The following is a 23,125-nucleotide window of genomic DNA, read 5'->3' on the forward strand; positions in this document are numbered from 1 at the left end:
GCACAGCCAGAAGAGGACTGGCCACCCCTCGGAGCCTGGTTCCTCTCCACCTGGCACAGCCAGAAGAGGACTGGCCACCCCTCAGAGCCTGGTTCCTCTCTACCTGGCACAGCCAGAAGAGGACTGGCCACCCCTCAGAGCCTGGTTCCTCTCTACCTGGCACAGCCAGAAGAGGACTGGCCACCCCTCGGAGCCTGGTTCCTCTCCACCTGGCACAGCCAGAAGAGGACTGGCCACCCCTCGGAGCCTGGTTCCTCTCTACCTGGCACAGCCAGAAGAGGACTGGCCACCCCTCAGAGCCTGGTTCCTCTCTACCTGGCACAGCCAGAAGAGGACTGGCCACCCCTCGGAGCCTGGTTCCTCTCCACCTGGCACAGCCAGTAGAGGTTGTTTCTCTGCATTAGATGATGTTGTTTCTCTCCATTAGATGATGTTGTTTCTCTCCATTAGATGATGTTGTTTCTCTCCATTAGATGATGTTGTTTCCCTCCATTAGATGATGTTGTTTCCCTCCATTAGATGATGTTGTTTCCCTCCATTAGATGATGTTGTTTCCCTCCATTAGATGATGTTGTTTCCCTCCATTAGATGATGTTGTTTCCCTCCATTAGATGATGTTGTTTCCCTCCATTAGATGATGTTGTTTCTCTCCATTAGATGATGTTGTTTCCCTCCATTAGATGATGTTGTTTCTCTCCATTAGATGATGTTGTTTCCCTCCAGTAGATGATGTTGTTTCCCTCCATTAGATGATGTTGTTTCCCTCCAGTAGATGATGTTGTTTCTCTCCATTAGATGATGTTGTTTCCCTCCAGTAGATGATGTTGTTTCCCTCCATTAGATGATGTTGTTTCCCTCCATTAGATGATGTTGTTTCTCTCCAGTAGATGATGTTGTTTCCCTCCAGTAGATGATGTTGTTTCTCTCCATTAGATGATGTTGTTTCTCTCCATTAGATGATGTTGTTTCTCTCCATTAGATGATGTTGTTTCTCTCCATTAGATGATGTTGTTTCCCTCCATTAGATGATGTTGTTTCTCTCCAGTAGATGATGTTGTTTCCTCCATTAGATGATGTTGTTTCCTCCATTAGATGATGTTGTTTCTCTCCATTAGATGATGTTGTTTCTCTCCATTAGATGATGTTGTTTCTCTCCATTAGATGATGTTGTTTCTCTCCATTAGATGATGTTGTTTCCTCCATTAGATGATGTTGTTTCCTCCATTAGATGATGTTGTTTCTCTCCATTAGATGATGTTGTTTCTCTCCATTAGATGATGTTGTTTCCCTCCATTAGATGATGTTGTTTCTCTCCATTAGATGATGTTGTTTCCCTCCATTAGATGATGTTGTTTCCCTCCATTAGATGATGTTGTTTCTCTTCATTAGATGATGTTGTTTCTCTCCATTAGATGATGTTGTTTCCCTCCATTAGATGATGTTGTTTCTCTCCATTAGATGATGTTGTTTCTCTCCATTAGATGATGTTGTTTCCCTCCATTAGATGATGTTGTTTCTCTCCATTAGATGATGTTGTTTCTCTCCATTAGATGATGTTGTTTCCCTCCATTAGATGATGTTGTTTCTCTCCATTAGATGATGTTGTTTCTCTCCATTAGATGATGTTGTTTCTCTCCAGTAGATGATGTTGTTTCTCTCCAGTAGATGATGTTGTTTCCCTCCATTAGATGATGTTGTTTCCCTCCATTAGATGATGTTGTTTCCCTCCATTAGATGATGTTGTTTCTCTCCATTAGATGATGTTGTTTCTCTCCATTAGATGATGTTGTTTCTCTCCAGTAGATGATGTTGTTTCCCTCCATTAGATGATGTTGTTTCTCTCCAGTAGATGATGTTGTTTCCCTCCATTAGATGATGTTGTTTCTCTCCAGTAGATGATGTTGTTTCTCTCCATTAGATGATGTTGTTTCCCTCCATTAGATGATGTTGTTTCCCTCCAGTAGATGATGTTGTTTCTCTCCAGTAGATGATGTTGTTTCTCTCCAGTAGATGATGTTGTTTCTCTCCAGTAGATGATGTTGTTTCCCTCCATTAGATGATGTTGTTTCTCTCCAGTAGATGATGTTGTTTCCCTCCATTAGATGATGTTGTTTCTCTCCAGTAGATGATGTTGTTTCTCTCCATTAGATGATGTTGTTTCCTCCATTAGATGATGTTGTTTCCCTCCATAGATGATGTTGTTTCTCTCCAGTAGATGATGTTGTTTCTCTCCAGTAGATGATGTTGTTTCTCTCCAGTAGATGATGTTGTTTCTCTCCAGTATGATAGATGATGTTGTTTCCTCCAGTAGATGATGTTGTTTCTCTCCATTAGATGATGTTGTTTCTCTCCATTAGATGATGTTGTTTCTCTCCATAGATGATGTTGTTTCTCTCCATAGATGATGTTGTTTCCTCCATTAGATGATGTTGTTTCCTCCAGTAGATGATGTTGTTTCTCTCCAGTAGATGATGTTGTTTCTCTCCAGTAGATGATGTTGTTTCTCTCCAGTAGATGATGTTGTTTCCCTCCATTAGATGATGTTGTTTCTCTCCAGTAGATGATGTTGTTTCCTCCATTAGATGATGTTGTTTCTCTCCATTAGATGATGTTGTTTCTCTCCATTAGATGATGTTGTTTCCTCCATTAGATGATGTTGTTTCCTCCATTAGATGATGTTGTTTCTCTCCAGTAGATGATGTTGTTTCCCTCCATTAGATGATGTTGTTTCTCTCCAGTAGATGATGTTGTTTCTCTCCAGTAGATGATGTTGTTTCCCTCCATTAGATGATGTTGTTTCTCTCCATTAGATGATGTTGTTTCCCTCCATTAGATGATGTTGTTTCCCTCCAGTAGATGATGTTGTTTCTCTCCAGTAGATGATGTTGTTTCTCTCCATTAGATGATGTTGTTTCTCTCCAGTAGATGATGTTGTTTCCCTCCATTAGATGATGTTGTTTCTCTCCAGTAGATGATGTTGTTTCCCTCCAGTAGATGATGTTGTTTCTCTCCAGTAGATGATGTTGTTTCTCTCCAGTAGATGATGTTGTTTCTCTCCATTAGATGATGTTGTTTCTCTCCAGTAGATGATGTTGTTTCTCTCCAGTAGATGATGTTGTTTCCCTCCATTAGATGATGTTGTTTCTCTCCATTAGATGATGTTGTTTCTCTCCAGTAGATGATGTTGTTTCTCTCCATTAGATGATGTTGTTTCTCTCCAGTAGATGATGTTGTTTCTCTCCATTAGATGATGTTGTTTCTCTCCATTAGATGATGTTGTTTCTCTCCAGTAGATGATGTTGTTTCTCTCCATTAGATGATGTTGTTTCCCTCCAGTAGATGATGTTGTCATATATTATTGTTATAGTTATTTATTGTTTATGGTTTATTATTGTTATTCAAGCTCCTCATTACGTTTTAAGGAACCAAAGACTTCAACGAGGATCCCTGTCTATCTAAATACTCTCCTCTAACACAACCATGTCGTAAAGCACTTGTCTAACACAACCATGTCGTAAAGCAATTGTCTAACACAACCATGTCGTAAAGCAATCGTCTAACACAACCATGTCGTAAAGCAATTGTCTAACACAACCATGTCGTAAAGCAATTGTCTAACACAACCATGTCGTAAAGCGATTGTCTAACACAACCATGTCGTAAAGCAATCGTCTAACACAACCATGTCGTAAAGCAATCGTCTAACACAACCATGTCGTAAAGCAATAGATCCAAAAGGTGAAACTTCTTCATATTTGCAGCTAAATGTCATTGTCCTCTACAAGCTGGACAAAAGACACAGAAAGAAAGATCCAACGTTTTACGTCTAAGATGAACAGGAAAAAACTGACCTGAACGTTTTGAACTCAAACATTCTTACTAAACTAAACTCTAAAAGGAGTTTCGATCTGATTCTAAATAATGTATAATTGCTTGAAAATGCCAATCCACTTGAAAGGACCGAGCAGTGAGAGTAGTGTGGTGATTAAAGTATTTGTCACGTCCGCTCCCCCAGCGCTTGAAGGCGCCAGGCTGCCCTGCATCACGCACTCCTGCCATCAATTACGCACACCTGCCTTCCCTCGTCACGCCCCTCAGCGATATTGGACTCACCTAGGCTCACCTAGACTCACCTAGACTCACCTAGACTCACCTAGGCTCACCTAGACTCACCTAGACTCACCTAGGCTCACCTAGACTCACCTAGACTCACCTAGACTCACCTAGGCTCACCTAGACTCACCTAGACTCACCTAGACTCACCTAGGCTCACCTAGACTCACCTAGACTCTAGACTCACCTAGACTCACCTAGGCTCACCTAGACTCACCTAGACTCACCTAGACTCACCTAGACTCACCTAGACTCACCTACTCTAGACTCACCTAGACTCACCTAGACTCACCTAGGCTCACCTAGACTCACCTAGACTCACCTAGACTCACCTAGACTCTAGACTCTAGACTCACCTAGACTCACCTAGACTCATCATGCGTTTCTGTTTACCATATACAAGTCAGGTTCCCTGCTCTGTTTCCTGCTGATGCATTGATTGTTTTTTGTCTGTATTATCAGTTTGTCTGACGCTGTTCCTGTCTCATTCCATCTCCGTTCTTCATTAAATGTTTGACTCCCCCGTACCTGCTTCGTCTCTCCAGCCTCAACTCATGTGACAGAATGCATCAGCCAATCACACGAAGCATCGGGGCGTACTGGCGTTCTGGTTGGTATGGTGACATCGGCTCTGGGTCGCCACCGATGTAACCGGAGGTGCCTAGCCAGCTCGTCGTTCTTCCACGCCCTAGCTGGATCGAGAGGTTTCCTTGTCCCGGTTGGCTCGAATGTTGCCCAACCCACGTCGGACCTCAGCCAGATCGCCGTTCTTCCACGCCCTAGCTAGATCGACAGGTTTCCTTGTCCCGGTTGGCTCGAATGTTGCCCAACCCACGTCGGACCTCAGCCAGATCGTCCGTTCTTTATTAAATGTTTGACTCCCCTGCTTGGTCTCTCCAGCCTCACCTCATGTGATAGTATTTTGGTCTCTTTGGCATAACAGGCAGTGTGATAACGTGTAGTTGATGGATGTGAAGTGTTTTGACTGTAGGCTACAACACCATGTAATTTAACATCACATTTTCACACTTGAAAGACACGACATCGTTCTTCTTATTCTGATCAGACTGGAACTGACTATTGCAACGACTCTAACTTGTGAATTATCCCTAACAATGCCTAAGTGTATGTTCCTGTGTGTGTGAGCCTCTGTGTCAAAACAGACCAAATCAAACGATAACTAGTCTGTATACACAGGGTACCAGTACCGAGTAATGATAACTAGGTTATATACACAGGGTACCAGTACCGAGTAATGATAACTAGGTTATATACACAGGGTACCAGTACTGAGTAATGCTAACTAGGTTATATACACAGGGTACCAGTACTGAGTAATGATAACTAGGTTATATACAGAGGGTACCAGTACTGAGTAATTATAACTAGGTTATATACACAGGGTACCAGTACTGAGTAATGCTAACTAGGTTATATACACAGGGTACCAGTACTGAGTAATGATAACTAGGTTATATACACAGGGTACCAGTACTGAGTAATGATAACTAGGCTATATACACAGGGTACCAGTACTGAGTAATGATAACTAGGTTATATACACAGGGTACCAGTACTGAGTAATGATAACTAGGTTATATACACAGACCAGCACTGAGTAATGATAACTAGGTTATATACACAGGGTACCAGTACTGAGTAATGCTAACTAGGTTATATACACAGGGTACCAGTACTGAGTAATGATAACTAGGTTATATACAGAGGGTACCAGTACTGAGTAATTATAACTAGGTTATATACACAGGGTACCAGTACTGAGTAATGATAACTAGGTTATATACAGAGGGTACCAGTACTGAGTAATTATAACTAGGTTATATACACAGGGTACCAGTACTGAGTAATGCTAACTAGGTTATATACACAGGGTACCAGTACTGAGTAATGATAACTAGGTTATATACACAGGGTACCAGTACTGAGTAATTATAACTAGGCTATATACACAGGGTACCAGTACTGAGTAATGATAACTAGGTTATATACACAGGGTGCCAGTACTGAGTAATGATAACTAGGTTATATACACAGACCAGCACTGAGTAATGATAACTAGGTTATATACACAGGGTACCAGTACTGAGTAATGATAACTAGGTTATATACACAGGGTACCAGTACCGAGTAATGATAACTAGGTTATATACACAGGGTACCAGTACCGAGTAATGATAACTAGGTTATATACACAGGGTACCAGTACTGAGTAATGCTAACTAGGTTATATACACAGGGTACCAGTACTGAGTAATGATAACTAGGTTATATACAGAGGGTACCAGTACTGAGTAATTATAACTAGGTTATATACACAGGGTACCAGTACTGAGTAATGCTAACTAGGTTATATACACAGGGTACCAGTACTGAGTAATGATAACTAGGTTATATACACAGGGTACCAGTACTGAGTAATGATAACTAGGCTATATACACAGGGTACCAGTACTGAGTAATGATAACTAGGTTATATACACAGGGTACCAGTACTGAGTAATGATAACTAGGTTATATACACAGACCAGTACTGAGTAATGATAACTAGGTTATATACACAGGGTACCAGTACTGAGTAATGATAACTAGGTTATATACACAGGGTACCAGTACTGAGTAATGATAACTAGGTTATATACACAGGGTACCAGTACTGAGTAATGATAACTAGGTTATATACACAGGGTACCAGTACTGAGTAATGATAACTAGGTTATATACACAGGGTACCAGTACTAAGTAATTATAAGTAGGTTATATACACAGGGTACCAGTACTGAGTAATGATAACTAGGTTATATACACAGGGTACCAGTACTGAGTAATGCTAACTAGGTTATATACACAGGGTACCAGTACTGAGTAATGATAACTAGGCTATATACACAGACCAGCACTGAGTAATGATAACTAGGTTATATACACAGACCAGTACTGAGTAATGATAACTAGGTTATATACACAGGGTACCAGTACTGAGTAATGATAACTAGGTTATATACACAGACCAGTACTGAGTAATGATAACTAGGTTATATACACAGGGTCCCAGTACTGAGTAATGATAACTAGGTTATATACACAGGGTACCAGTACTGAGTAATGATAACTAGGTTATATACACAGGGTACCAGTACTGAGTAATGCTAACTAGGTTATATACACAGGTTACCAGTACTGAGTAATGATAACTAGGTTATATACACAGGGTACCAGTACTGAGTAATGATAACTAGGTTATATACACAGGGTACCAGTACTGAGTAATGGTAACTAGGTTATATACACAGGGTACCAGTACTGAGTAATGATAACTAGGTTATATACACAGGGTACCAGTACTGAGTAATGATAACTAGGTTATATACACAGGGTACCAGTACTGAGTAATGATAACTAGGTTATATACACAGGGTACCAGTACTGAGTAATGATAACTAGGTTATATACACAGGGTACCAGTACTGAGTAATGCTAACTAGGTTATATACACAGGGTACCAGTACTGAGTAATTATAACTAGGTTATATACACAGGGTACCAGTACTGAGTAATTATAACTAGGTTATATACACAGGGTACCAGTACTGAGTAATGATAACTAGGTTATATACACAGGGTACCAGTACTGAGTAATTATAACTAGGTTATATACACAGGGTACCAGTACTGAGTAATGCTAACTAGGTTATATACACAGGGTACCAGTACTGAGTAATTATAACTAGGTTATATACACAGGGTACCAGTACTGAGTAATGATAACTAGGTTATATACACAGGATACCAGTACTGAGTAATGATAACTAGGTTATATACACAGGGTACCAGTACTGAGTAATGATAACTAGGTTATATACACAGGGTATCAGTACTGAGTAATGATAACTAGGTTATATACACAGGGTACCAGTACTGAGTAATGATAACTAGGCTATATACACAGGGCACCAATGTGCCGGGTATGAGATAATTGAGTTAGATATGTACATATTCTGTAGTTGGGAATAAAGTGATTGATAATAAACTGTAACAGCAGCGTTTGTGATGAGTCAAAAAAACTGAGTGCAAAAATTGGTTAGTGTGCAGATCGTCTGGGTAACTATTTAACTAACTATTTATCAGTCTAATGACTTGGGGGTAGAAGTTGTTTAGGGTCCTGTTGGTGCATCTGTACCGCCAGCCGGCATCTGTACCGCCAGCCATGCTGAGAGAACAGTCTTATGACTTGCGTGGCTGGAATCTTTGACAAATCTTTCGGGCCTTCCTCTGACACCGCGTGGTATACAGGTCTTGGTTGGCAGGAAGCACAGCCCCAGTGATGTACTGGTCTTTAAGCATTACCCTCTGTAGCGTCTTCCCAAACAGTTTCCATACCAGGCGATGACGCAGCCAGCCAAGATGCTCTCAATGGTGCAGCTGTAGATCTCTGAGGATCTGAGGGCCCCGTGCCTAAACTTTTCAGCCTCCCGAAGGAGGGAAGAGGCGTTGTCGTGCCCTCTTCACGACATGATCCAACCAACAGCCCCTGTCGATGTGAATGGGGGCGTGCTCACCTCCTATAACACTCCTGTGTTCCCTGCTCCTGTGTGCCCTGCTCCTGTGTGCCCTGCTCCTGCATGCCCTGCTCCTGCGTGCCCTGCTCCTGTGTGCCCTGCTCCTGCGTGCCCTGCTCCTGTGTGCCCTGCTCCTGTGTGCCCTGCTCCTGTGTTCCCTGCTCCTGTGTGCCCTGCTCCTGTGTGCCCTGCTCCTACGTGCCCTGCTCCTGTGTGCCCTGCTCCTGTGTGCCCTGCTCCTGCGTGCCCTGCTCCTGTGTGCCCGGCTCCTGTGTGCCCTGCTCCTGCATGCCCTGCGCCTGTGTGCCCTGCTCCTGTGTGCCCTGCTCCTGTGTGCCCTGCTCCTGCGTGCCCTGCTCCTGTGTGCCCTGCTCCTGCGTGCCCTGCTCTAGCGTGCCCTGCTCCTGTGTGCCCTGCTCCTGTGTGCCCTGCTCCTGTGTGCCCTGCTCCTGCGTGCCCTGCTCCTGTGTGCCCTGCTCCTGTGTGCCCTGCTCCTGCGTGCCCTGCTCCTGTGTGCCCTGCTCCTGTGTGCCCTGCTCCTGTGTGCCCTGCTCCTGCGTGCCCTGCTCCTGCGTGCCCTGCTCCTGTGTGCCCTGCTCCTGTGTGCCCTGCTCCTGTGTGCCCTGCTCCTGCGTGCCCTGCTCCTGTGTGCCCTGCTCCTGTGTGTGCTCCGTGGGAGTTCACCACTGGCACATAATGGGTATAATTGGATCATGGAAGATGATTGGATGGAATCAAGTCGTCTGAATTCTAATCAACTCTCTCTATATTTACTCTCCCTAGTTCAACTCCCCATTGGCACCCTATCCCCTATATACTGTAGTGTACTATAAATGGCACCCTATTCCCTATATACTGTAGTGCACTATAAATTACACCCTATTCCCTATATATTGTAGTGCACTATAAATGACACCCTATCCCCTATATACTGTAGTGTACTATAAATGGCACCCTATTCCCTATATACTGTAGTGCACTATAAATTACACCCTATTCCCTATATACTGTAGTGCACTATAAATGGCACCCTATTCCCTATATACTGTAGTGCACTATAAATGACACCCTATTCCCTATATACTGTAGTGCACTATAAATGACACCCTATTCCCTATATACTGTAGTGCACTATAAATGGCACCCTATTCCCTATATACTGTAGTGCACTATAAATTACACCCTATTCCCTATATATTGTAGTGCACTATAAATGACACCCTAGGTGTCTACCATGAAACCAGTAGGTCCCTCTAATTACAACACCATGAAACCAGTAGGTCTGGTCCCTCTAACTACAACACCGTGAAACCAGTAGGTCTGGTCCCTCTAACTACAACACCGTGAAACCAGTAGGTCTGGTCCCTCTAACTACAACACCGTGAAACCAGTAGGTCCCTCTAACTACAACACCATGAAACCAGTAGGTCCCTCTAACTACAACACCATGAAACCAGTAGGTCCCTCTAACTACAACACCATGAAACCAGTAGGTCTGGTCCCTCTAACTACAACACCATGAAACCAGTAGGTCCCTCTAACTACAACACCGTGAAACCAGTAGGTCCCTCTAACTACAACACCATGAAACCAGTAGGTCTGGTCCCTCTAACTACAACACCATGAAACCAGTAGGTCCCTCTAACTACAACACCATGAAACCAGTAGGTCTGGTCCCTCTAACTACAACACCATGAAACCAGTAGGTCCCTCTAACTACAACACCATGAAACCAGTAGGTCTGGTCCCTCTAACTACAACACCATGAAACCAGTAGGTCTGGTCCCTCTAACTACAACACCATGAAACCAGTAGGTCTGGTCCCTCTAACTACAACACCATGAAACCAGTAGGTCCCTCTAACTACAACACCATGAAACCAGTAGGTCTGGTCCCTCTAACTACAACACCATGAAACCAGTAGGTCTGGTCCCTCTAACTACAACACCATGAAACCAGTAGGTCTGGTCCCTCTAACTACAACACCGTGAAACCAGTAGGTCCCTCTAACTACAACACCGTGAAACCAGTAGGTCCCTCTAACTACAACACCATGAAACCAGTAGGTCCCTCTAACTACAACACCATGAAACCAGTAGGTCCCTCTAACTACAACACCATGAAACCAGTAGGTCTGGTCCCTCTAACTACAACACCATGAAACCAGTAGGTCTGGTCCCTATAACTACAACACCATGAAACCAGTAGGTCTGGTCCCTCTAACTACAACACCGTGAAACCAGTAGGTCCCTCTAACTACAACACCATGAAACCAGTAGGTCTGGTCCCTCTAACTACAACACCATGCAACCACTAGGTCCCTCTAACTACAACACCATGCAGCCAGTAGGTCCCTCTAACTACAACACCATGAAACCAGTAGGTCTGGTCCCTCTAACTACAACACCATGAAACCAGTAGGTCTGGTCCCTCTAACTACAACACCGTGAAACCAGTAGGTCCCTCTAACTACAACACCATGAAACCAGTAGGTCTGGTCCCTCTAACTACAACACCATGAAACCAGTAGGTCTGGTCCCTCTAACTACAACACCGTGAAACCAGTAGGTCCCTCTAACTACAACACCATGAAACCAGTAGGTCTGGTCCCTCTAACTACAACACCATGCAACCAGTAGGTCCCTCTAACTACAACACCGTGAAACCAGTAGGTCTGGTCCCTCTAACTACAACACCGTGAAACCAGTCGGTCTGGTCCCTCTAACTACAACACCGTGAAACCAGTAGGTCTGGTCTCTCTAACTACAACACCGTGAAACCAGTAGGTCTGGTCCCTCTAACTACAACACCGTGAAACCAGTAGGTCTGGTCTCTCTAACTACAAAACCATGAAACCAGTAGGTCCCTCTAACTACAACACCATGAAACCAGTAGGTCTGGTCCCTCTAACTACAACACCAAGAAAACCAGTAGGTCTGGTCCCTCTAACTACAACACCGTGAAACCAGTAGGTCCCTCTAACTACAACACCATGAAACCAGTAGATCTGGTCCCTCTAACTACAACACCGTGAAACCAGTAGATCTGGTCCCTCTAACTACAACACCGTGAAACCAGTAGGTCTGGTCCCTCTAACTACAACACCATGAAACCAGTAGGTCTGGTCCCTCTAACTACAACGCCATGAAACCAGTAGATCTGGTCCTTCTAACTACAACACCATGCAACCAGTAGGTCCCTCGAACTACAACACCATGAAACCAGTAGGTCCCTCTAACTACAACACCATGAAACCAGTAGGTCCCTCTAACTACAATGCTGTGAAACCAGTAGGTCCCTCTAACTACAACACCATGAAACCAGTAGGTCTGGTCCCTCTAACTACAACACCATGAAACCAGTAGGTCCCTCTAACTACAACACCATGAAACCAGTAGGTCTGGTCCCTCTAACTACAACACCATGAAACCAGTAGGTCCCTCTAACTACAACACCGTGAAACCAGTAGGCCCCTCTAACTACAACACCATGAAACCAGTAGGTCTGGTCCCTCTAACTACAACACCATGAAACCAGTAGGTCCCTCTAACTACAACACCATGAAACCAGTAGGTCTGGTCCCTCTAACTACAACACCATGAAACCAGTAGGTCTGGTCCCTCTAACTACAACACCATGAAACCAGTAGGTCTGGTCCCTCTAACTACAACACCATGAAACCAGTAGGTCCCTCTAACTACAACACCATGAAACCAGTAGGTCCCTCTAACTACAACACCATGAAACCAGTAGGTCTGGTCCCTCTAACTACAACACCGTGAAACCAGTAGGTCTGGTCTCTCTAACTACAACACGTTGAAACCAGTAGGTCTGGTCTCTCTAACTACAACACCATGAAACCAGTAGGTCTGGTCTCTCTAACTACAACACCATGAAACCAGTAGGTCCCTCTAACTACAACACCATGAAACCAGTAGGTCCCTCTAACTACAACACCGTGAAACCAGTAGGTCCCTCTAACTACAACACCATGAAACCAGTAGGTCCCTCTAACTACAACACCGTGAAACCAGTAGGTCTGGTCCCTCTAACTACAACACCATGAAACCAGTAGGTCTGGTCCCTCTAACTACAACACCGTGAAACCAGTAGGTCTGGTCTCTCTAACTACAACACCATGAAACCAGTAGGTCCCTCTAACTACAACACCATGAAACCAGTAGGTCCCTCTAACTACAACACCGTGAAACCAGTAGGTCCCTCTAACTACAACACCATGAAACCAGTAGGTCCCTCTAACTACAACACCGTGAAACCAGTAGGTCTGGTCTCTCTAACTGCAACACAGTGAAACCAGTAGGTCTGGTCCCTCTAACTACAACACCATGAAACCAGTAGGTCTGGTCCCTCTAACTACAACACCATTAAACCAGTAGGTCTGGTCCCTCTAACTACAACACCATGAAACCAGTAGGTCTGGTCCCTCTAACTACAACACCATGAAACCAGTAGGTCTGGTCCCTCTAACTACAACACCGTGAAACCAGTAGGTCTGGTCCCTCTAACTACAACACCATGAAACCAGTAGGTCCCTCTAACTACAACACCATGAAACCAGTAGGTCCCTCTAACTACAACACCGTGAAACCAGTAGGTCTGGTCCCTCTAACTACAACACCATGAAACCAGTAGGTCTGGTCCCTCTAACTACAACACCGTGAAACCAGTAGGTCTGGTCTCTCTAACTACAACACCATGAAACCAGTAGGTCCCTCTAACTACAACACCATGAAACCAGTAGGTCCCTCTAACTACAACACCGTGAAACCAGTAGGTCCCTCTAACTACAACACCATGAAACCAGTAGGTCCCTCTAACTACAACACCGTGAAACCAGTAGGTCTGGTCTCTCTAACTGCAACACAGTGAAACCAGTAGGTCTGGTCCCTCTAACTACAACACCATGAAACCAGTAGGTCTGGTCCCTCTAACTACAACACCATGAAACCAGTAGGTCTGGTCCCTCTAACTACAACACCATGAAACCAGTAGGTCTGGTCCCTCTAACTACAACACCATGAAACCAGTAGGTCTGGTCCCTCTAACTACAACACCGTGAAACCAGTAGGTCTGGTCCCTCTAACTACAACACCATGAAACCAGTAGGTCCCTCTAACTACAACACCATGAAACCAGTAGGTCTGGTCTCTCTAACTACAGTGCCTTGCGAAAGTATTCGGCCCCCTTGAACTTTGCGACCTTTTGCCACATTTCAGGCTTCAAACATAAAGATATAAAACTGTATTTTTTTGTGAAGAATCAACAACAAGTGGGACACAATCATGAAGTGGAACGACATTTATTGGATATTTCAAACTTTTTTAACAAATCAAAAACTGAAAAATTGGGCGTGCAAAATTATTCAGCCCCCTTAAGTTAATACTTTGTAGCGCCACCTTTTGCTGCGATTACAGCTGTAAGTCGCTTGGGGTATGTCTCTATCAGTTTTGCACATCGAGAGACTGACATTTTTTCCCATTCCTCCTTGCAAAACAGCTCGAGCTCAGTGAGGTTGGATGGAGAGCATTTGTGAACAGCAGTTTTCAGTTCTTTCCACAGATTCTCGATTGGATTCAGGTCTGGACTTTGACTTGGCCATTCTAACACCTGGATATGTTTATTTTTGAACCATTCCATTGTAGATTTTGCTTTATGTTTTGGATCATTGTCTTGTTGGAAGACAAATCTCCATCCCAGTCTCAGGTCTTTTGCAGACTCCATCAGGAGTCATTCTTCCAGAATGGTCCTGTATTTGGCTCCATCCATCTTCCCATCAATTTTAACCACCTTCCCTGTCCCTGCTGAAGAAAAGCAGGCCCAAACCATGATGCTGCCACCACCATGTTTGACAGCAGGGATGGTGTGTTCAGGGTGATGAGCTGTGTTGCTTTTACGCCAAACATAACGTTTTGCATTGTTGCCAAAATGTTCCATTTTGGTTTCATCTGACCAGAGCACCTTCTTCCACATGTTTGGTGTGTCTCCCAGGTGGCTTGTGGCAAACTTTAAACAACACTTTTTATGGATATCTTTAAGAAATGGCTTTCTTCTTGCCACTCTTCCATAAAGGCCAGATTTGTGCAATATACGACTGATTGTTGTCCTATGGACAGAGTCTCCCACCTCAGCTGTAGATCTCTGCAGTTCATCCAGAGTGATCATGGGCCTCTTGGCTGCATCTCTGATCAGTCTTCTCCTTGTATGAGCTGAAAGTTTAGAGGGACGGCCAGATCTTGGTAGATTTGCAGTGGTCTGATACTCCTTCCATTTCAATATTATTGCTTGCACAGTGCTCCTTCGGATGTTTAAAGCTTGGGAAATCTTTTTGTATCCAAATCCGGCTTTAAACTTCTTCACAACAGTATCTCGGACCTGCCTGGTGTGTTCCTTTTTCTTCATGATGCTCTCTGCGCTTTTAACGGACCTCTGAGACTATCACAGTGCAGGTGCATTTATACGGAGACTTGATTACACACAGGTGGATTGTATTTATCATCATTAGTCATTTAGGTCAACATTGGATCATTCAGAGATCCTCACTGAACTTCTGGAGAAAGTTTGCTGCACTGAAAGTAAAGGGGCTGAATAATTTTGCACGCCCAATTTTTCAGTTTTTGATTTGTTAAAAAAGTTTGAAATATCCAATAAATGTCGTTCCACTTCATGATTGTGTCCCACTTGTTGTTGATTCTTCACAAAAAAATACAGTTTTATATCTTTATGTTTGAAGTCTGAAATGTGGCAAAAGGTCGCAAAGTTCAAGGGGGCCGAATACTTTCGCAAGGCACTGTACATAGCCTACTTCCACCATCATTTCCCTCTAAATTGGCCTGCCTCTCTCTCTCTCTCTCTCTCTCCCTCTGTCTCTCGGTCTCGCTCTCTCCCTCTCTCCCTCTCTCCCTCTCTCTCCCTCTCTCCCTCTCTCTCCCTCTCTCTCTCTCCCTCTCTCCCTCTCTCTCTCTCTCTCTCTCCCTCTCTCTCTCTCTCTCTCTCTCTCTCTCTCTCTCTCTCTCTCTCTCTCTCTCTCTCTCTCTCCCCCTCTCTCTCTCTCTCTCTCTCTCTCTACTCGCCGCTCTACCCCTTCTGCTCCCTCGTGGGCCTCCGTGGCTGAATCATTTCCTTGCCCTCTCTCTGTGATTGATTGCCCACCATGGTAAGGTAAAAACACTTTGCCCCTGATTACCTCTGAGCACAGAGTGGCTCCATCGCAGCAGACTGCCTGCCCCCTCATTACCATGTATCCAACCCGGCTCCCCTTCTACCCTCCTTCCCTACTCCCCATCACCCCACCAATGCAAATACTTAGGCTGCCTGCCAAATGGCACCCTATTCCATATTCTGGATGAATATGGCACTATATAGGGCATAGGATGCCGTTTTGGAGGATACCAGACTATTATGACTCACTATACCTAGAGTTCAGTCTGAGCCCTGGCCTCTGAGAAGTCAAGGTAAGTAAATGGACATATTTTAATGTGAAGTCATGCAGATTACATGAGGGGTCGTGGTAATGACAGTGATTAACGGGACAATCGAAGAACATTTGCGGTCCTTTTTTCACAAGCCTAGTATGGTTTGAGGAAAATCAAATTGCATATATACGAGCGACCTGCAATTTATGTTCAATTTCTCTGGGTCTCGGGGCCTAAGTGCGAGGCTTCATTGATTGACGTTATGAAAAGCAAAGAATAGGCTGCAAATGGCTGTTTTCAATTGAATTCTTATATTATGAATCAGATAAATAAGGGAAATCCACAGGCCTTTCAATCATCTCTCAACAAAATAACTCATCAAGAATCATTTTAGGGGTAATTGTTTTTTTTCCCTTTTCTCCTTCTCTATTTTCAAACGCTGGAAGCTGAGAGGAAAACAATGGAATCGAATTACTGACACAACGTGGTCAGAATTAAACTCCTTCCATAGTTGGAATAAAACTAGGCTCCTTACAAACGATCCACAGTTGGAATTAAACTAGGCTCCTTACGAACTATCCATAGTTGGAATTAAACTAGGCTCCTTACGAACTATCCAAAGTTGGAATTAAACTAGGCTCCTTACGAACTATCCACAGTTGGAATTAAACTAGGCTCCTTACGAACTATCCAAAGTTGGAATTAAACTAGGCTCCTTACGAACTATCCACAGTTGGAATTAAACTAGGCTCCTTACGAACTATCCAAAGTTGGAATTAAACTAGGCTCCTTACAGTTGGAATTAACTATCCACAGTTGGAATTAAACTAGGCTCCTTACGAACTATCCATAGTTGGAATTAAACTAGGCTCCTTACGAACTATCCATAGTTGGAATTAAACTAGGCTCCTTACGAACTATCCAAAGTTGGAATTAAACTAGGCTCCTTACGAACTATCCACAGTTGGAATTAAACTAGGCTCCTTACGAACTATCCACAGTTGGAATTAAACTAGGCTCCTTACGAACTATCCACAGTTGGAATTAAACTAGGCTCCTTACGAACTATCCAAAGTTGGAATTAAACTAGGCTCCTTACGAACTATCCACAGTTGGAATTAAATTAAACTAGGCTCTCTTACGAACTATCCACAGTTGGAATTAAACTAGGCTCCTTACGAACTATCCACAGTTGGAATTAAACTAGGCTCCTTACGAACTATCCACAGTTGGAATTAAACTAGGCTCCTTACGAACTATCCACAGTTGGAATTAAACTAGGCTCCTTACGAACTATCCACAGTTGGAATTAAACTAGGCTCCTTACGAACTATCCACAGTTGGAATTAAACTAGGCTCCTTACGAACTATCCACAGTTGGAATTAAACTAGGCTCCTTACGAACTATCCACAGTTGGAATTAAACTAGGCTCCTTACGAACTATCCACAGTTGGAATTAAACTAGGCTCCTTACGAACTATCCACAGTTGGAATTAAACTAGGCTCCTTACGAACTATCCACAGTTGGAATTAAACTAGGCTCCTTACGAACTATCCACAGTTGGAATTAAACTAGGCTCCTTACGAACTATCCACAGTTGGAATTAAACTACTTTCATTCCAAACTATTTATTGTCTGAATTAAACTAGGCTAATTTTAAACTATTACGTTTCTGAATTAAACTAGGAACATTTTAAACGATTAATTTTCTGAAATTAGCTTAATTTTAAACTAAGCTAATTTTTAGCTATTCATTGTGAATCTCTCCACAACATACTTGCCGCATTCATCAAAAAATAAAATAGATTTTTCAAATCCATCCTGGCGTTGGGAAACACATGTGTTTTACGAATACTGACAATCATGATCACTTTGGATTTGTCCCAAATAGCACACTATTCCCTTTATAGTACACTAAGGTGTCACGTTCGTTGAATGGAGGAGAACAAGCGTGAGATGATTACATCTTATTTTAATGACGACGAAGAAACACTTTAACAAATTTACAAAACAACAAAAACGAACGTGAAGCTATATATGATAAGTGCAGACACAGGCAACTAACACATAGACAATAACCCACAAATTTCCCCAAAAATATGGCTGCCTAAATATGGTTCCCAATCAGAGACAACGATAAACAGCTGCCTCTGATTGGGAACCTATCTAGGCAACCATAGACATACAAAACACCTAGATAGTAAACAACCCCATAAATATACAACACCCATAGACAGTACAGAAACACAAACATCACCCACGTCACACCCTGACCTAACCAAAATAATAAAGAAAACAAAGAATACTAAGGTCAGGGCTTGACATAAGGACTAGGGCCCATAGAACTCTGGTCCAAATAGTGCACTAAGGACTAGGGCCCATAGAACTCTGGTCCAAATAGTGCACTAAGGACTAGGGCCCATAGAACTCTGGTCCAAATAGTGCACTAAGGACTAGGGCCCATAGAACTCTGGTCCAAATAGTGAACTAAATAGGGAATAGGGTGCCATTTGTACTGGGTTTTCTGTCTCCCAGACTAGCTCAGTGTAAACACACTAGACACTGTAACATCTCCCCTCACGGCTCCTACACACACACACAGTTACCACTTTAATGACTCACTCTCAGGCGAATGAGCCACCATGTTGGCTCTGCTGTTAGCATGTAGAGCAGCATTGGGTTGAGGCTACACCATGAGCTGTAATGGATGCCAGGTCAGTGTTAGTACTGGCTGTACCGTGGGAGCCCATGGCGGTGTGTGAGGAGGGAATGTACCACCATGTTGGCTCTGCTGTTAGCATGTAGAGCAGCATTGGGTTGAGGCTACACCATGAGCTGTAATGGATGCCAGGTCAGTGTTAGTACCGGCTGTACCGTGGGAGCCCACGGCGGTGTGTGAGGAGGGAATGTACCACCATGTTGGCTCTGCTGTTAGCATGTAGAGCAGCATTGGGTTGAGGCTACACCATGAGCTGTAATGGATGCCAGGTCAGTGTTAGTACCGGCTGTACCGTGGGAGCCCACGGCGGTGTGTGAGGAGGGAATGTGCTGTGTGTTGGAATGTTAAACAAAGGTCAACACCAAGTCATTATTAACACTTTGCTGTTCATTCAATTTCGCTTCAACATCTCTGCCTCCTGGGAAAACACATGGGAGTAGAAAGGTTGGGATAGATACCGGACCATACCGGACGATACCGGACCATACCGGGCGATACCGGACCATACTGGACGATATCGGGCCATACCGGGTTGTTTCTGTTACAGTATCAGCAGTGTAGACTAGTTGTTACTATATCAGAAAGGTTGGGAGAGATACCGGACAATACCGGGTTGTTTCTGTTACAGTATCAGCAGTGTAGACTAGTTGTTACTATATCAGAAAGGTTGGGAGAGATACCGGACAATACCGGGTGGTTTCTGTTACAGTATCAGCAGTATAGACTAGTTGTTACTATATCAGCTGTCTGTATAGACTAGTTGTTACTATATCAGCTGTCTGTATAGACTAGTTGTTACTATATCAGAAAGGTTGGGAGAGATACCGGACAATACCGGGTGGTTTCTGTTACAGTATCAGCAGTGTAGACTTGTTGTTACTATATCAGAAAGGTTGGGAGAGATACCGGACAATACCGGGTGGTTTCTGTTACAGTATCAGCAGTATAGACTAGTTGTTACTATATCAGCTGTCTGTATAGACTAGTTGTTACTATATCAGCTGTCTGTATAGACTAGTTGTTACTATATCAGCTGTCTGTGTAGACTAGTTGTTACTATATCAGCTGTCTGTGTCTGTATAGACTAGTTGTTACTATATCAGCTGTCTGTATAGACTAGTTGTTACTATATCAGCTGTCTGTGTAGACTAGTTGTTACTATATCAGCTGTCTGTATAGACTAGTTGTTACTATATCAGCTGTCTGTATAGACTAGTTGTTACTATATCAGCTGTCTGTGTAGACTAGTTGTTACTATATCAGCTGTCTGTATAGACTAGTTGTTACTATATCAGCTGTCTGTATAGACTAGTTTTTACTATATCAGCTGTCTGTATAGACTAGTTGTTACTATATCAGCTGTCTGTATAGACTAGTTGTTACTATACCAGCTGTCTGTGTCTGTGTAGACTAGTTGTTACTATATCAGCTGTCTGTGTAGACTAGTTGTTACTATATCAGCTGTCTGTGTAGACTAGTTGTTACTATATCAGCTGTCTGTATAGACTAGTTGTTACTATATCAGCTGTCTGTGTCTGTGTCTGTATAGACTAGTTGTTACTATATCAGCTGTCTGTATAGACTAGTTGTTACTATATCAGCTGTCTGTGTAGACTAGTTGTTACTATATCAGCTGTCTGTATAGACTAGTTGTTACTATATCAGCTGTCTGTGTAGACTAGTTGTTACTATATCAGCTGTCTGTATAGACTAGTTGTTACTATATCAGCTGTCTGTATAGACTAGTTGTTACTATACCAGCTGTCTGTGTCTGTGTAGACTAGTTGTTACTATATCAGCTGTCTGTATAGACTAGTTGTTACTATATCAGCTGTCTGTGTCTGTGTAGACTAGTTGTTACTATACCAGCTGTCTGTGTCTGTGTAGACTAGTTGTTACTATATCAGCTGTCTGTATAGACTAGTTGTTACTATATCAGCTGTCTGTGTCTGTGTCTGTGTAGACTAGTTGTTACTATATCAGCTGTCTGTATAGACTAGTTGTTACTATATCAGCTGGCTGTGTCTGTATAGACTAGTTGTTACTATATCAGCTGTCTGTGTAGACTAGTTGTTACTATATCAGCTGTCTGTATAGACTAGTTGTTACTATATCAGCTGTCTGTATAGACTAGTTGTTACTATACCAGCTGTCTGTGTCTGTGTCTGTATAGACTAGTTGTTACTATATCAGCTGTCTGTGTAGACTAGTTGTTACTATATCAGCTGTCTGTATAGACTAGTTGTTACTATATCAGCTGTCTGTGTAGACTAGTTGTTACTATATCAGCTGTCTGTATAGACTAGTTGTTACTATATCAGCTGTCTGTATAGACTAGTTGTTACTATACCAGCTGTCTGTGTCTGTGTCTGTATAGACTAGTTGTTACTATATCAGCTGTCTGTGTAGACTAGTTGTTACTATATCAGCTGTCTGTATAGACTAGTTGTTACTATATCAGCTGTCTGTATAGACTAGTTGTTACTATATCAGCTGTCTGTATAGACTAGTTGTTACTATATCAGCTGTCTGTATAGACTAGTTGTTACTATATCAGCTGTCTGTATAGACTAGTTGTTACTATATCAGCTGTCTGTATAGACTAGTTGTTACTATATCAGCTGTCTGTATAGACTAGTTGTTACTATATCAGCTGTCTGTATAGACTAGTTGTTACTATATCAGCTGTCTGTATAGACTAGTTGTTACTATATCAGCTGTCTGTGTCTGTGTAGACTAGTTGTTACTATATCAGCTGTCTGTGTAGACTAGTTGTTACTATATCAGCTGTCTGTATAGACTAGTTGTTACTATATCAGCTGTCTGTATAGACTAGTTGTTACTATATCAGCTGTCTGTATAGACTAGTTGTTACTATATCAGCTGTCTGTATAGACTAGTTGTTACTATATCAGCTGTCTGTGTAGACTAGTTGTTACTATATCAGCTGTCTGTGTAGACTAGTTGTTACTATATCAGCTGTCTGTATAGACTAGTTGTTACTATATCAGCTGTCTGTGTAGACTAGTTGTTACTATATCAGCTGTCTGTATAGACTAGTTGTTACTATATCAGCTGTCTGTATAGACTAGTTGTTACTATATCAGCTGTCTGTGTAGACTAGTTGTTACTATATCAGCTGTCTGTATAGACTAGTTGTTACTATATCAGTTGTCTGTGTCTGTGTGTGTGTACGTATCTGTGTGTGTGTGTGTGTGTGTGTGTACGTATCTGTGTGTGTGTGTGTGTGTGTACGTATCTCTGTGTGTGTGTCTGTGTGTGTGTGTGTGTGTGTGTGTGTGTGTGTGTACGTATCTCTGTGTGTGTGTGTACGTATCTCTGTGTGTACGTATCTCTGTGTGTGTGTGTATCTCTCTGTGTGTGTGTGTGTGTGTATGTATCTCTGTGTGTGTGTGTACGTATCTCTGTGTGTACGTATCTCTGTGTGTACGTATCTCTGTGTGTGTGTGTACGTATCTCTGTGTGTACGTATCTCTGTGTGTACGTATCTCTGTGTGTGTGTGTACGTATCTCTGTGTGTACGTATCTCTGTGTGTACGTATCTCTGTGTGTACGTATCTCTGTGTGTGTGTGTACGTATCTCTGTGTGTGTGTGTACGTATCTCTGTGTGTACGTATCTCTGTGTGTGTGTGTGTACGTATCTCTGTGTGTACGTATCTCTGTGTGTGTGTGTACGTATCTCTGTGTGTACGTATCTCTGTGTGTGTGTACGTATCTCTGTGTGTACATACCGTAGACCAGAACGGTGGCGGGGGAGCTCCTGCGTCGAGCCACAATGTTCTTGGCCACGCAGGTGTAGTTGGCCGTGTCCGCCAGCCTGGCCTGTTTGATGATCAGATTACGGTCCCCAGTCACCAAGAAGTTGGGCTCGCTTACCGGGTCGATCAGGTGCTCGTTCCTCTGCCACTCCACCTGAAAATAACAGACCTGGAAGCTTCAAACAAACTGTGTGTTTTCGTGTTCACAACCAGGGACAGACAGAGGGATGTCCCTGTCCCCGTCCCCGTCCCCGAGGACGATGGGTCCACTGGTGAGATGACATTATTACAGACACAGACAGGGGGAAGGTTTTCAATAATAAACATTGTGGTGTCTAGACGGATGTAGAGTTAGGTTATGTCTAATCCCTGTGAGAGTAGCTGTGTCTCTGTCAGGTTATGTCCAGTCTAATCCCAGTGAGAGTAGCTGTGTCTCTGTCTATAAGGTTATGTCCAGTCTAATCCCAGTGAGAGTAGCTGTGTCTCTGTCAGGTTATGTCC

General features: G+C 43.1%; 1 protein-coding gene across 1 annotated transcript in view; it reads right to left on the reverse strand.

Moving 5' to 3' along the window:
• Window positions 1–23,125, reverse strand: part of unc5a (unc-5 netrin receptor A) — a 468,131-nt gene that overhangs the window by 227,065 nt on the left and 217,941 nt on the right. The window contains exon 5 of the mRNA XM_065019100.1: window positions 22,598–22,778. Coding sequence (XP_064875172.1) covers window positions 22,598–22,778 — 181 coding nt within the window. The remainder of the gene's footprint in view (window positions 1–22,597; window positions 22,779–23,125) is intronic.

Source organism: Oncorhynchus nerka, linkage group LG6 (assembly GCF_034236695.1).
Source record: "Oncorhynchus nerka isolate Pitt River linkage group LG6, Oner_Uvic_2.0, whole genome shotgun sequence".
NCBI lineage: Eukaryota > Metazoa > Chordata > Actinopteri > Salmoniformes > Salmonidae > Oncorhynchus > Oncorhynchus nerka.